At 33.5% G+C, this 2,532-nt stretch overlaps 1 protein-coding gene across 1 annotated transcript; it reads left to right on the top strand.

The window, feature by feature from the left end:
• Positions 1-982: 982 nt before the first annotated feature.
• On the top strand, positions 983-2,059 carry LOC129885080 (uncharacterized). The gene is made up of 2 exons (XM_055959294.1): positions 983-1,390; positions 1,744-2,059. Exons 1-2 carry the CDS (start codon positions 1,061-1,063, stop codon positions 1,927-1,929), a joined length of 516 nt encoding a protein of 171 aa, XP_055815269.1. The 5' UTR covers positions 983-1,060; the 3' UTR covers positions 1,930-2,059.
• Positions 2,060-2,532: the final 473 nt, after the last annotated feature.

The raw sequence follows: 2,532 nt of genomic DNA, 5'->3' as shown, positions 1-2,532 counted from the left end.
TATCCCACGTTTTCCCGCTAGAGCGGTCGAAATCCCGTTTAAGTGGCGTCTCTGTCGCGGGATTTTGGGCCCCAATTGACTTTTTCCTATTGCGATTTCTTCCATTCTTAATTAACGGTGGTTTGTGTCGTTACATTTAATTGAAAATAATTTATTTCAAGATTAATTATTTTGGGATAAATTAATCCATCAAGTATATGAGATAACTTTATATCATGACTAAGATATAAATTGTGAAAACATTATCCAAGGATTACTTAATACCTCCAACCAGACGTCGGATAAAATAATCCTACACTTTAATTATTTCAAAATTATTATACCTTATACCTCACACCAAACAATCACATAGTACTTAACTAGTACTATTATAGTGCAATATTTAGGAGCTATTTGGCTATATATTTAGGAGCTATTTGGCTATCTCTGTTCCAGTTTACGTGGGCACTATTTGACTTGAAATGATTTTTTTTAAAATCTTTTGAAACTTTTGGTCTACAACAATCTTTAAATATATGTGTGGCTATAATTCACTTTATTAAGGTAAAATGATTATTTTAAAGTTAAATTATTTCTAACATAGTAGGGTAACTTTTTTTTTGAAACAGACCAAAAAAATAAAATGTCAGATAAAATGAGATGGAGGAATATAAAAGGTAAAAATAGGTAAAATATGTGTTTTCAAAGTAGAAGCTCGTTTTCCTCTCGATGCATGATAGGTTGCACTAACCTGTGCACAGGAGTGTGCATCAATTGTTTCGGTTCGATTTTAAATATTATTGATTCTTTTTAGTGTAAAATTTTAGTATAGTAAATTAAAGTTTGGTTTACAATAAAATAATGGTAACACCATTTAAAATAAAATTTGGTGTTACGGCTAGGTGATACCCTAAACCTCTTCAAAGTTCAAACTGCACCACTAATTAAAGACACGTAATATACTGTACTACTTCATATTATATGGTACTCATTCTTGAAGGGTGGAAGTCTCCTTAGGGAATCAGAAAAACCATAGAGAGAGAGAGAGAGAGTGGCAGAGTTCACTCAAGGAGAAACAACAATGAGTTTTCCAAGTGAGGAATCTGATAGTTCCACAAATTCAGTTCAAGATGAGCAGATCAAGCTAGTTCAACTGAAAATGCAATTTCATGGTACCAGAAAAGAGGATCTTGAGACCATTGAGTCCTATGTGAAAAAATTGAAATCTTTAGCCAATTCTCTAGCAGAAATGGACAGTCCTATCTCAGATTCAGACATGGTGTTGCAACTTCTTGCTGGTTTGCCTACTCAATACTTGCCCCTCCAAAAAACAATATCATCAAAGTGGCCTCTTCCCACTTTTGAAGAGGCTTGTTCCATGGTGTACATGCAAGAGGGCATATTATTACAGGTAAGGCCTCAGGGTGTCAACAAATAGAGGGCGGATTCAAAATTTAAATTTGTGGTTCAATTATTTAGGTTCTTGAAATCTTAGAGAATTTTTATACACAAATTTACATCTGTGTGCTGAGAGTACCTGCATCTAACATTGGTGACAAATAACGGATTGAACTGAATTTAGATGGGCCAGGATACCAAATATTACTTGGGCTAATAAAAACGGGTTATATTTTGACAAGATTTTTCCAATTTTTAAGTTGGCAGAATTGAGCAAAAGAAGAAAAAGACTAAATCAATAACTTAATCAATTGAATTAGACAAAATTATATTTTTATGAATTAATTTCACCGTCCCTAATTACAGGATGAAGAGGAGCAAAGTAGAAATGATCCTCGTGGTGCTGGTGCAGAGCAGTCGTCTAGTTTTTATAGCGCAGAGAATTTTGATGCTGCGGTAAATGCACTTGGATCACTGAGTGCTGTAGTTGGCGCAGTGAGTGTTGTGGGTTCGGCTGGCTGGAAAATCTGGCAGGCACTAGCACGCAAGTAATTGAATTAATCAAAATACTCAATGCAAGTGGAATTATGAGTAATATGGTACTAATTATGGATAAGAGTTTTATTGTCTCTTTTTAGATAATGTGTATGCATCATGGTATGTAAAATCGAATACGAACAATTTTCCTAAAATGTTCGATGTAATATAATATTTAATTTACGTAAATATTAAAAATCGTAATACACACTGTTTGCATTTTAATTCATACGATGCATCGTCTGCTCTTGTATTTAGGAAATTTACGGTTTTTTTCCTTAGCAAAATTGAATATACAACAACTATGATTTCACTGATAGTTGGAAAGCTTCACGAAGCAGAGGAATTTTCCTTGTTTACAACCTAAATATCCTCTAGGAGATGCAAAGTTTATTCTTTGGAAACCTTAACCATGATTAATGGTCGGAAAAGAAATTATATTTTCCAACACCTATTATAATATATTTATACGTGTTCATCTAGGATATGGAAAGAAGACAAGTTTATTAATAGTCTAAGGGGGCGTTTGGTGTGATGGATAAGAGGGTTTAATCCTGGGATAATTTTTAAGTGCTCTTAAATCTGTTGTTTGGTTGCAAATGATGGGATAACTTATCT

Source organism: Solanum dulcamara, chromosome 4, assembly GCF_947179165.1.
Source record: "Solanum dulcamara chromosome 4, daSolDulc1.2, whole genome shotgun sequence".
NCBI classification, from domain to species: Eukaryota; Viridiplantae; Streptophyta; class Magnoliopsida; order Solanales; family Solanaceae; genus Solanum; species Solanum dulcamara.
Note: the sequence above shows the minus strand (reverse complement) of the source record. Positions and strands in the feature narration are given on the sequence as shown.

Excerpts from the sequence above, each read along its gene's own strand:
- LOC129885080 (XM_055959294.1), top strand. The coding sequence starts at position 1,061 with ATGAGTTTTCCAAGTGAGGAATCTGATAGTTCCACAAATTCAGTTCAA. Across the intron at positions 1,391-1,743 it reads AAGAGGGCATATTATTACAG|GATGAAGAGGAGCAAAGTAG; the intron begins GTAAGGCCTCAG and ends CCCTAATTACAG.